Source organism: Artemia franciscana, chromosome 1, assembly GCF_032884065.1.
Source record: "Artemia franciscana chromosome 1, ASM3288406v1, whole genome shotgun sequence".
Lineage (NCBI taxonomy): Eukaryota > Metazoa > Arthropoda > Branchiopoda > Anostraca > Artemiidae > Artemia > Artemia franciscana.
In genome coordinates, this window is record NC_088863.1 from 41,107,575 (window position 1) to 41,119,897 (window position 12,323).

Genomic DNA, 12,323 nt, shown 5'->3' on the forward strand with positions numbered 1-12,323 from the left:
AACTAAGAGAAAGCCATTTAGCCAAAAGAAGAATTAATATGGAAATTTCATTTTAATAATTTATGTACGGGAGCTAAAATCAGGCATGCATTAATTCAAAAACTTTCTGAAATTAAATAAAAAAAAAAACAAGTTTTTTGAAATGAAAGTAAGGAGCGACATTAAAACTTAAAACGAACAGACATACTCCGTATATGAAAGGGGCTTTTCCTCCTCGACACCCCGCTCCTTGCGCTAAAGTTTGATTCTTTCTCGCAACTGTACTTTTTAAAACAATAAAAAACTTTAGCGTAAGGAGCGGGGTGTCGAGGAGGAAAAGCCCCTTCCATATACGGAATGTTTCTGTTCGTTTTAAGTTTTAATGTTGCTCCTTACTTTCATTTCAAAAAACTTGTTTTTTTTTATTTAATTATTATAATAGAAGGATCTTTTCGGAGATTAGATAGTATTTTTATGTCGTGAAAATTTTTTGGTGTGGAAGTGGTAGGAGGCTTAAACTTTTTTTGGCTGTTTTAAAGGGAATTTATAAGACCAGATCTAACTTCATCAGGGTTAGAAACAGAAGGATAGTGTTTATGCAAAGTGGACTCTAGAGAGGAAACTATTTCTGCCACAGGAACCTGTTTTGGTAGAAAAGAGAATTTTGGACCTTTTTCCAGTGTTTCGACTTCCTGGGGCTCCAATGTTTTAGAAGAGAGGTTAACAATAGCAAGTCTAAGAGTGAATCTTGGAGAATAAATACGGTTTCTCATCTAAGATTCATTTTGCAAGCCTTCCAATTTCTTATAGATTGGACAAGCGAAAATCGTGGCTAAACAAATTACTTTCTAATCCAACAACTTGAGCAAAATCAACAGTGGACAGGTTTTCCAGCAAAAAAGTTTCCAATGATTTTCTCTCTGAAGAAATTAGCCAGCGAAATTCTTTTTATGTATTGCTTTTTCTTTTCCGTCTCAATTTTACGCGTGGAGTTGTTAATGATAAACGTTCGGGATAAATTTTTACCGGTATTTAATTGTCTAGAGGATATTTGCGTTGGAAGATTTCTCCTTACAGTTGGGGCCATATTTCCTAGCATTATTTAAAAACGATCAAACATTAAAACTAAAAAGGAACAGAAGTTATTACATATATGAAGGGGATTGCCCCCTCCTTAACACCCCACTCTTTAAACTAAAGCTTACAGCCTTCTCGCAACATTCTAGGGCCACTGGGTCGATACCCTTGGGAAAAAAAACTAAAAAACAAACAAACAAATAAACACGCATCCGTGATCTGCCTTCTGGCCAAAAATAAAAAATTCCACACTTTTGTAGATAGGATCTTGAAACTTCTACAACAGGGTTCTCTGATACGCTGAATCTGATGGCGTGATTTTCGTTAAGATTCTATGAATTTTAGAGGGTGTTTCACCCTATTTTCTAAAATAAGGCAAATTTTCTCAGGCTCGTAACTTTTGATGGGTAAGACTAAACTTGATGAAACTAATATGTTTAATATCGGCATTAAAATTCCATTCTGTTGATGTAGCTATTGGTATAAAAATTCCATTTTTTAGGGTTTTGGTTACTATTGAGCCGGGTCGCTCCTTACTACAGTTTGTTACCACGAACTGTTTGATTACAGACAAATCCTACTGTATATACACTTTAGATTGCAGCGACCATGGTCAGACTTAATATGTAGGATAGTTTCTATTGGTGATAATTTTAATATAATTCTCATGGCCCTATCCAGGATTCTTTTTGGACGGTGTTTTACAAAAATATTTTTTCTGGGGAAGGGGGGGGGTACAAAAAAAAACAATAAAAAATGCATCAAAGGTTTATTGATATTCGTTTTTCTCACGTTTATATGAGACGGGAAAACATTTTGGAGGGGGTTCAAAACCCCTACCCCCTCCTGGATACGAACTTGATCATTTTTCACTTTAACCCGAAGAAAAATTATTTGCTTGTTTAGTACTGTTTTCAAGGTTATCCTAAAGATGTAGGTTTCATAACGAGAGAAGAGCCGTCACCACCTCAGCCTTTTCAGATTTAATAGGATATCTGTAATATGAGGGAAGATATCCTCCGTCCTTGCTTTTGGCTAAATTTCAAATTTTTCATCGTAATTCCACGTTTGAAAATTATGGTTTTATATTTAAAATACTGTTTTCACAAAGTGATAAAAGCCATCATGCCCTTAGCACCAAAGCACATTGTTCGAAAGATATCCCTTCAAAAGTGAAGCTAGGGGGTAAATATCCAACTGATCTAATAAAAAACTTCACATGAAAACTTTTAAAATGCGGGCATAAAATTATCCTCTCTGAGCGCGAACAAGCCTCCCGCACCATCCTAAAACATAAGATCTTAATAGTTGATGAATAATTATTCAACTTGTGTAATCATTAGCATTCCCGTATAACCGCTCCATAATAATTGTGTGTACACTCAACATATTTTTAGAGACAAAGTATGACACTATGTGCCAGCATAGATTCACAGACTGAGAATTTATGCAGATAGCTGTTCGATAATTCTAATTCTAAACCAATTACCTGTCTCATAATTTTCGCATAGCAGCATTATAGCCTTCTTAGCGTTTAGTGTTTGTTTTTTATAAAGAGTGGCGTTTACTCACACAAAACGGGGCAATTTAACCTTTTACCTTGGCATAATTTCTTTTTGCTCTAATAAGGCACTGGAACTTCATTTTCTTGCCTGAATGAGCACCTTGACATATTCTACAGCCAATAGTCTGACACAATCACCCATGGAAAATAACCGTATCCATGAGCATCCTTTTCGGAAAGAATAAGAATTTTCCCATTGTTGTAGGGCTTGAAACCTCTGAAGGCTCAGCCGTGCAAGTTTCACGAAGATCGGATCTGAAGCTAAAGGACTATATATGTTTGTAATCAGAATAAAAATATTCTTTTGATGTGCATACTTTCATCAATTATTTGCAAAACTTTTGCCATTGCTACTAGTTTTGGCAATGACGATACTTTGGAAAAATTGCTTCAGAATAACGCCCAGGAGACCCCCACCTTAACAAAATTCCCTTATTAGTATTTTTCCCCAATATAATTTTATTTCAGCACGATTTGTGAATATGTTTATTAACAATTTACTAGTTATTTTCTCTGTTGAGAACTGATTTTCGATACTGTTATTAAATGATACTATATACTATTTAAACTTAAATACTAATATCCATACAATGCAATGTATTAAAGGTAGAAAACAAGACTTCAGAGTTTTTTTTTTTAAATACAAGGCAACTTCTTTTAATATATATTACTTCAATAAAAAACTTTAAAATCAAATATACATATGGTCTTCTTTGTAAAACAACTTCGAACGGTAGCAATATGTTAAATACCCTGGTTTAGCAACTAGCAGGTTTATACAGGCCGATTTGAATAAAATTATCATAACTACTTACAACAAAATTTTTCTAGTCCTCAAACTACTTACTCATGATGCAGAGGTCTAAAAACGCTTCCACCATGACAATGGACTCTGAAGAAAAGATCATAAAGATAAGGTAAAAGTGTGTATCGAATTTTAAGTGCATCTCTTGATGCTTTTGCTACAGATGGCCAAACTCCGGGATCCTGAAAACGAAGAATCTTATTTCTCTAAATTGCTGTGAAACACCTGAACAGGATTCAGAGCGAAACAAGCACCGGGATGCTCGTAATTGGACAACATTTATCTATTAAGGGAAGGAGTAGTCAGAGATATGCAAGGAAATGATGTACTTGGCAATTTACACCGGGACAAATTCACTGTATCCTTAGTTGCAAAAAACTCATAACATAGAGTAAAAAAAGCAACTCTGAAATAATTAATAGTCATGGAACCATAAGAAAAAAATGTTGATATGTCAAATTTTGGGTCACTGGCAAGCAGCAGAAGAATTGCGGTTTTTATAGTTGCTACCTTGTGGCAAGCCAATAAGAACGAACTCTAGCCAATGCTTACCGAAAATCTAAAAACCTGTTTTGAGAAATATTGTCAAGTGAAAGAATTACCATTCGAATACAAGTCAGGAATGGTGATTGGTAACAGGTGTTTCTGTTAATCTCAATGATAAAAACACAAAATCGCAAAAAAAATAAGAACGAGGAAAATTAACATCAGAAATTAAATCAGAAATTATTTAAATCTTAATAATAAAAGTTCACTGCAAAAATAAATTTTCAGGAATTTCGGAAAATGGCCTCAGTCGCTGCGAAAATGGTGTCGGATCGAAATGAAAACAGCTCCATTAAAATCACCATAGTCATATACTCCATTTAACAGATTTATAGTGCCCCATCTTGACCAACAAAGAAAACACATGAAACATTTTAGGCATGAGACACGGTGATGTACATTTTTGAGTCTTTTTGTATTATTCTCATATTTCTTTGTGTTTTTTAGTCACTGCTAGTGACGTTAGGAAATATCTTGGACAGAGATTTAAAGACTCATTTGAAAGGAAATTGCTCTGTGCGCGTAATTTCTGTAGCACAATGTAATATCGAAAAATAAATATAATTTTGACAAAAGCTGGAACTTCATATACATGATACATTACAAAATACATTACAGTGATAGAATTACATGATATACATGATAATTCTATAGTGATAGAATTACAGTCTCGAATCTTTAGTGACAAAGGAAAATTACTCTTACGCAAGGGAAGCAGTCTTTTTTTTTTTAAATCTCCTGGTTCTTTTTATCTGTCCCCATTAGTGGGACACTAAAACATTATAGAGGGATGTTTAAAGCACTCTTTTGAAAGATTTTTTTTTATACCTGCTATTTGTTGTAAGTAATAAAAAAAAAATTATGGAAAATAAGATATAATTTTTGACAAAAACCAGATCTTCATATGTAAGATGATATAGCACACGAATGAGGTCATGTATGCTAGATCACAAAAAAAATTACGTTATAATTATTACTTTAAAGAGTGATTTGGGTAGAAGTGATGACAAAGCAGTTAATTCTTTACCAGGAATTTTGTCTTTTTTTCTCGGATAAGGGTCTTAACTGTCGGAGACCCTCCCATGCCTCCAAATACTAATTTAAAGAAAATAAGTTGAAAAGATGATTTCTACCAACCAAATAAAGCAAAAATAAGAATAACGTCAAAAAGATTGGAAGTTGGAAAAAAAGTAACGAAAAAGAGAATCATACTAAAAATAAAATAAAAAAAGCTTTGGAAATGGCAGAGGGAAACTGTAGAGCAAGAGTGAGTAATGCACCTTAATGGACAATTGCCAAGTAAAACATGGTAATTGCTAAGTTTGGAGCGGGATCAGGGAATATTAGGAGCTGATGAAGGTGCTATATCGAGTGCTGTTACCGAAATCAAGTTTTTTGTGCATAGTGATCGGAACTTTAGTGTTACCATTATAGCTAGTAGAAATCTCAATAAGAGTTCTGAGCAATATAATAGTCCAAAGTATCGCAATGACTTTTTTTAGCCATTTTTAGAGGTCACAAGAGAGGTTCTTTAAATATTGAAGGATACTGAGGGCTAGCAACACCTAATAGGGGGCACAAGGGGCAAATCACCGCACCTTATAACGAGATAACACGTGATTCCCCTCATTTTTTCTCTTTCATAGCTACCAGCCCCTAATCTTTTCTTTCTAAGAGACGCTTTCATTATCAATCACAGGTAGATACTTTCTACGTGGATATTCCGCAATCTCACGTCGGGTGTTATGACCCAACGGATGCTGTAGAGTTAATGTTGTCACGAATTATGCCTAAGCTAAGCGAGCTGGAGATCTAGCATTCTCTCAAAACTCACTTCCGAAGAGCTTCTATATTTTTCGGAAGAATTAGCATTACGGATTTTCTTTTTGTTTTTCTGTAAATAAAGGCTTCCGGACGTGATGTCCGAATTTTAAGATTTTTTATTATTTAAATTTAGTTTTATTTAGTTAAATTTACCATTTAATTTTGTTTTTAGACAGCACATATCTGAAAACTTTTTTCAATATGCCCCCATAAAGGGGCTCTTCCCCACATTCTGTTAGTGCTGCATTAGCAAAAAAAAAAAAAAAAAAAAAAAAAGTTCAAACAGTGTTGAAGACTTTTGATATTTGACTATGAGCTCATCAAACACAATACAATCAACTACTTTTAGGAAGACTGTTTTTCCTTTCCTTTTGTTACTGATTTTTTTTTTTTTTTACCTCCCCAATTCGGTAAAAATGATTTGGTCATTCAAATTACTTGAACAGAAAAAAAGTAGCGTACGATCATCTCCCTATATAGCAAGGGCGTTCCTCTAAAATTGAAGGCCTTTAAATAAATACTATTGACAAACCTGATCCAAATTCCCAAATCCATTGTGATTTCTTGAAAAGGGGTAGAATGCCCCATTGACCATCCAACGACGACATAAAGCTTCCGTTGCATTCCCAAAATAGCCACAAATGTCAGAACCAGTAAAAGGGATGCCAAAAAGATTGAAATCAAGGATTCCTGAAGCAAAAATATTCACTTTGTCTAATAGTGATTTTTCTCAATACTTGTTTTATAGATATGTCTTTCAAGCACACATTTGGAACGATATCCTATTAAAACCGACAATGTTTTAAAGACAACCATCTACAGGAACCCCTTATATTTCCTCCCCCTAGATTAAAAAAAAACGCCATTTTTGTGGTGTTTTAGTTGGAAACAAATTTATTGATACTTTTGTTGAGAAAAAAAAAATAATAATTAAAATCTCCCCACTTGAATTTATAAAGTACATTCCCCCCCCCTATTTTTGTCAATTGACATCATTAGACTCTACTGCACGAATACGGCTACTTTTTTCTTCTTCCCTTCTTGCAACATCTTGTGTACATTGTATTATGGAATTTTACAAGACCCCATAACTTCGTAGCACACATAATTTCGTGTCATAGAATAACGTAATTTTCAGTCATTTTCGGCAGAAAATGATGTTTTCTGATAACAATCTGTAAATAAGCAATAAATAATTAGTATGGGGAGAACAATCAATTACCAGGAATCGAAGACTCATACTATACTAACTCACTCTTTCTAACAACATACTGCCACACTGTGAATTATCCATCCTAAGTGACATTTAAGGAGTTTAAGTCAGACCAAGATTTGCACATCAAAGTGAATGGACTATAATTTAATAGCTGGGTTTGAATAGTTTCTGGTGACAATGTGTGAAATATCACATGGTTTAGTTTTTGATGGTATAGAGAGGAGAAGGAGACATCCCCATTCTTAAAATCAAAGCGTTATTTAAGCTTTGACGAAAACTGGAAAACATTTTTGCGAAAGTAATCACTGCACTGGGCACATCAAAAATGCCCAAAACTTCCCTGTTCCTTATTTTAGTTTATCTTTAGGTATACTGCATATGTTGACCCTGCAACTTAAGAAGTCATCAAAAGGCTTTAATGGAATAGTGCCCTGTAAGAAATTACTTCAAATGGATGTTCAGAGCCGCAAAAGTAATGTTTTCAAAGTATTCAGTCCGGAACCTTTTCTCCTGCAGAGAATGCTGCAGGCAAGTCGAGTGTCTCCGTTTTCTTTACTTCTCTTAGGAAAGCTTCTGTTATGGAAAACTTTTTTCATTTATATTATTTAAATTTGTTTTATTTGGCTAGAGCTATCTTGCCAGTTGTGAAGTTAGGTGGTAAATCTGAAAGTTTCAGCTTCACTTCCAATCATAAAGGTTGGATCGAATTGAAACAAAAACCTTTTGACTATATAACGGCTATTTAAGACCTCTTTCACAGCTGCAATACTTCCCTACAAAATAAAAAAAGATCACCATATGGTATTTTGGTGCTACTCCTGGTTTTTCATATAGCGATATTCAGAAGATATTTAAAGAACCTTTCTCAACCTAATTACAGACACTAAGAACTTGGCGTCTTTTAGTAATAAACAAATTAGTAATGAAAAATCCTTTAGTAGAACTCGGTATCTTATAGTAAAAAAAAGGCTAAATTAGTAATAAAAATCACAACCGCCACATAACTGAGTCTTTACAATTTAATTAGCGGCATTGTTAAGCCCAAAATCGATAAGGTATTATCAGTATGAAATTTTAAAATAGAAGGGTAACCAAGACGGACGATAGATACTAAAGAAAGAGAGATTACCGGTGATATCCCTCCTAAGTGAACCATAATTAGAATTGTTATCTCCAAGCCAATGTCCGGCATACTTTCCGCTTCCTGGATAGGTAGATCGCGTTACTACAGTGCTCCTTTTCGGTGACTCGTCTTTATGAGTAATTGCCCTGAAAGACGAAAATAGTTCAATAGACTCTTTCCTTTTTTTAATAAAGATGAAACTGATGTTGAAACAAACTCGGACTCAATTCAGGAATTAGTTTTCTCTCATTCCGACACTTATTGGGAAGTCTTTAAAATCCAAAATCATAAGCAGTTTAATCATATAAAATTACATATAAAGTAAATCATAAGGTAGCCAATAAGGTAAAAAAAAGGTAAAGGATACGGCATTGGACTTTACAGTCCGTACCGGCGGTGCTGATCTCCGTTTCTTGGCCCTTCAGCCAGGAAGTGCAATGGGGGGTTGGGGACAAGCCATCCTCTGCTTTCGCACACCCTTCCTGTTTACCTTCCCCAGATTTCTCCAGGTACCCATTTAGAGCTGGGTCGACTCTGGCTAAGCTTACAGAGTCACGCCACTGACCCCCGTCCGAAACTGAAGAATTGGGTACACTGGGATTCGAACCCGCGTCCTCTCAGACAAGGGATCCTGAATCCAGCGCACCAACCCACTCGGCCAGGACATTTGAGGACACCAGGACTCGGCCAGTCCATTTGAGTACTCAGTAAAGTTTTTGGAATGACTGCTCATCAAAAACAATGAACGATAAAATCAAGCAATTTAATAGCGATTATACTTTCATACGACATTCTAGGATAATTAGTTACATTTCTCGGTCAGTATAAAAACTGCTTTTATTTCTCTGGTCACTTTAATTAATTAAGATCAATTTGGCAGCGTATGTGAAGTGTGGTTCTCACGGGCTAAACAGCAACCAGCTCTTTGCTATCCTAATATGATTCTGTATTTTATTGGATCTCAATCTCAATTGCATATGCAGTGAAATGCATTGATTAAAAATGGAAGACAATTTTGTCTGAAAGTAAGAACAGGAGAAAACACGAGTTGAAAAAACAATCAACTAGACTCTATTTACTACTTTGAAATCAAAAAGGCTCCAGTATCATTTTTACAGGCAGAACATTTATTTTTACAGGGATAGAGGACACTTTTTCTGAAAGGCTATGTCTGAACATACCATATAGGCCAATGATCGAACAAGCATTGAGACATGTAAATGACAAACGCAGAAACATTTATCTATAAGCCAAAGTCTCCTAAAGAAAACTTAAATGTTAAATCTGAAGGAAATTGACGCCAAATAACACTCTTTACAAATGTAATGATAGATTAAAATGGAACAACTATTAAGGTTTTCTAAGGCTTAGGAATGGCTTAGAATAAATTTTCTAATAATCCTCTAGCTCATTTTCATTATGAGATGCTGTTGCCTCCAGCTGCAAGAGTTGACCTATCTTCAGGTCCCGTAACATCCAAACCCCCTTCCACTTTCTTCCTTTAATGACTCAAGATGACGAAGAGAGTTTCTGACCCCTCAGGGCAAGACACAGGAGCATGTTAGGCAATGGGAAATGTTTTCTAAAAGATAAGGGTGTCTTGTATGTCATACGGAATGTTTACTTTCGGTTGTTACATTATAGGGTCTGGGTTGTTACATAGTAGGACCTGTTAGAATCCGTTAGCCAAGAGGGGAAAAGGAGAAGTCCCGGGTGGAATTGAGGGGGACACACACGAGGGTGTTAAGTAATGACGGTGCACAGGTGGGATGCGACGCAGTCTCGCGTGATCTTACGTGACTTAGTAAATTTATTGGGAATAACACAATTCCGAGTGGCTTACTAGACTTCAGGGGTCCCGTGGGGGACATCCCCTTGGAATTGAAGAGGGCACAAAAGTGGGTGTATGTAATGCCGGTGCACACGCAGGTGTTACGTGAAGGTGGTGCATACGTGGGTGTTATGTAATGGCAGCGCACATGTGAGATGTCACGTAGTGGCAGCACCCACGTGGGGTGTTACGGAATGACGGTGCACACACACGGGATGTGACCGCAATCTTACACGAAGGTGTAACGTAATGATGCACGTCACACGTGGATGTTACGTAGTGTAGCGCAGACATGGGCTGTTCGATAATGACGGTACACACCACGATGTTTTATAAGAGATTTTTTTCTTCGGGGTATCTTTTTCTTTATACGCTTTTTTAAGGGAACCTTTATATTCTAATGATTTTGTCCCCATTAGATTCCAAAAAGACCATTTCCATCCCAATGGAGTTGCACCCTACATGGCCCGCTTACTAGAATGATTAAACTATTAATAACGCGTTTCCTATGACTGCAATAATTGAGATGCTGAGGGTAAAATCGATTACTAGAGTTTGGTTATGTTAGAAGTGCACCTGCTTCATGCTTTAGAAAGGTATTATAAACTCAGACAAAGCGATTCTTCACTTTTTAGCGACATGATCCTAGCATTTTGGAGTGTTCTTCTAAGAGAATGTTTCGAGATGTTTTCTTAGAGAATGATCTAAGTTTGATCAAAATATAGGAAAATGGTAGTACGAGACATGTGACTTAATTCTACATTTGTTCATTTTTCTTGGTATTATTTACTTTCAATTCCCAGCCTGTGACACTCAATGGCTGATCCACTCCTTAGCGAGCAATTCCAGCGGGAGTAGGGGGTAGCAACAAATCCCAGAGGGGTTTGTTATTAGAGATAAATTTGAACCAAATTAAAAATTATTTCTGAGACGTTTTAATGTAAATGCTACGTTTCTTTGAGCCATGGCTATGCATATTCATGCTAACACAACAACATGTGGCTGAACCACTCCTAGTGAGTAATTCCAAAGGGCCCCCCAACATCTGATTCCACCAAGGACCTAGAAACCAATTTCACCGGGGGAGGGCACATTTTAGCACCAGGGTATATCTAGAAAGATTCGCTTCTATTTTTGAGACAACAGGGATAGTTGATAGAAAAGGATGCTTATTTTATTCAGGATTGGGTCTAACGACGCGGTAAAAAGCTCTTGATCGATTTTCGACTAGTCATTTGACGCTTAAGCCACATTCCTCCCCTAGCCTACATAAAAAACCACCTACCCTTCTCCATAATAGCTGAAGCTTTATTATATACAACTGTAAATAATTTTCAAACGAATCATCTACTCATATGAAGCGTTAAAATAAAAGTCTATGTTGCCGTTTATTTCGTAGGACTACCTGCACCTTTAGCAACGAATATGCTGCCATACGGTATTACTGCCTCTGAAACTGTGGTTCAATATGATTATATTTCTTCGATCTAAATCAATTGACTATGTCACAATTTTCACACAGTAGCAGTATGGCCTTCTTTTGACAAGAATTGTTCTTTTGCACCTCAAATCAGCTGAAGACACCGCTTTGCTGTGGGACAGTCTTTTTGGTTAAATAAACGTCTATGTTAACCGTTATTTTGCAGGACTACCTGCACCTTTAGAAACCAATGCGCAGCCGTACGGCATTACAGCCTCTGAAACAGGAGGCTCAATATGCGTATAGCTTTGTCGATAATTCTAAATCAGTTGACCCTCTCAGAATTTTCAGCCAACAGCTTTTTGGACTTCTTTTGGCTAGAATTGTTTTGCACCGCGAAATGACTGAAAACACTGGTTTGCTGTGGGACAGTCTTTTTGGCTAAAATAAATGTCTATGTTAACCGTTGTTTTGTAGGACTAAGTGTACTTTTAAAAACCAATGCGCCAACCTACGGCATTACTGGCCCTGAAACAGGAGCCTCAATCGGTGCATAGTTTTTTCGGTATTTCTAAGTCAATTGACTATCTCAGGATTTTCACACGACAGCTTTTTTGGCCTACTCTTGGCCGGAATTGTGGTTTTGCACAACAAAATGACCAAAAACGCTGGTTCGCTGTGTGACAGTCCTTTTGCTTAAATAGATGTCTATTTTAACCAATAGTTTTTAGGACTACCTGCACTTTTAGAAACCAATGCACCACTGTACAGCATTACTGTTTCTGAAACAGGAGGCTCAACAAGCATGCAGTTTTTCGGTAATTCTAAATCAATTGACAATCTGAGAATTTTCACACAATAGTCTTTTGGCCTTCTTTTGGCTAGAATTGCTGTTTTGCATGCCGAAATGACTGAAGACGTGGCTTTGCTGTTGGGGA

The 12,323-nt window shown here is 36.3% G+C and overlaps 1 protein-coding gene across 1 annotated transcript in view; it reads right to left on the bottom strand.

Moving 5' to 3' along the window:
- Positions 1-12,323, bottom strand: part of LOC136029697 (maltase-glucoamylase-like) — a 204,610-nt gene that overhangs the window by 101,938 nt on the left and 90,349 nt on the right. Inside the window, exons 12-14 of the mRNA XM_065708202.1 lie at positions 8,141-8,280; positions 6,328-6,485; positions 3,468-3,607 (exon numbers count right to left, since the gene is read on the bottom strand). Coding sequence (XP_065564274.1) covers positions 3,468-3,607; positions 6,328-6,485; positions 8,141-8,280 — 438 coding nt within the window. The remainder of the gene's footprint in view (positions 1-3,467; positions 3,608-6,327; positions 6,486-8,140; positions 8,281-12,323) is intronic.